At 24.1% G+C, this 730-nt stretch overlaps 1 protein-coding gene across 1 annotated transcript in view; it reads right to left on the reverse strand.

Moving 5' to 3' along the window:
• The window catches only part of EMH_0080580 (uncharacterized protein), a gene marked incomplete at both ends in the record, with an annotated part of 2,314 nt that extends 2,249 nt beyond the window's left edge, over window positions 1-65 (reverse strand). The window contains one exon of the mRNA XM_013500278.1: window positions 57-65. Within this exon, the coding sequence (XP_013355732.1) occupies window positions 57-65 (9 nt within the window). The remainder of the gene's footprint in view (window positions 1-56) is intronic.
• Window positions 66-730: the final 665 nt, after the last annotated feature.

Below are 730 nucleotides of genomic sequence, written 5' to 3' on the forward strand. Positions count from 1 at the left end.
ACTAAACCCTAAACCCTAGACACTGGATCGTAAACCCTAAACACTAAACCCTAAACCCTAAACATGGAATCCTAAAAGATAAAACCTAAATGTAGACAAAGACAAGGAGAAGAATCAACAAAGCAATTGAAGGGTTTAGGGTTTTTAGGGTTTAGGGTTTTTAGGGTTTAGGGTTTTTAGGGTTTAGGGTTTAGGGTTTAGAGATAAACCCACGAAGAGGAAGGAGCAGCTGGCGCAGCACTTGTCTTCTTTTGTCCCCTAATAAAAAAAAATAAAAATAAAAATAAAAATAAAAACAAAAATAAATAAATAAATAAACAGAAATAGAAACAAGAAGAAAAAGAAAGAGAAGAAAAAGAAGAAAACAAAAAAGTAAAAAAAGTAAATGAACAAAAAGAGAAAGAAAAAGAAAAAAAAAAGAAAAAAACAAACAAATACACAGAAACAGAAAAAAGAGATAAAATAAAAATAAAACAAAAATAAAAAGAAAAAGAAAAAGATAAAGGGAGAGACAAAAAAAAAAGACAAAGACAAAGACAAACAAGTAAACACAAAAAACATAAAACAAAAAAAGAATATTAAAAAACTATAAACTAAATAAATAAACAAACAAATAAATAAATAAATAAACAAATAAATAAATAAATAAATAAACAGATACATACATAAACAAACAAACAAACAAATAAACAAACAAATAAATAAATAAATAAATAAATAAATAAATAAA

Source organism: Eimeria mitis, genomic scaffold (genome assembly GCF_000499745.2).
Source record: "Eimeria mitis Houghton genomic scaffold, Emh_scaff5218, whole genome shotgun sequence".
NCBI lineage: Eukaryota > Apicomplexa > Conoidasida > Eucoccidiorida > Eimeriidae > Eimeria > Eimeria mitis.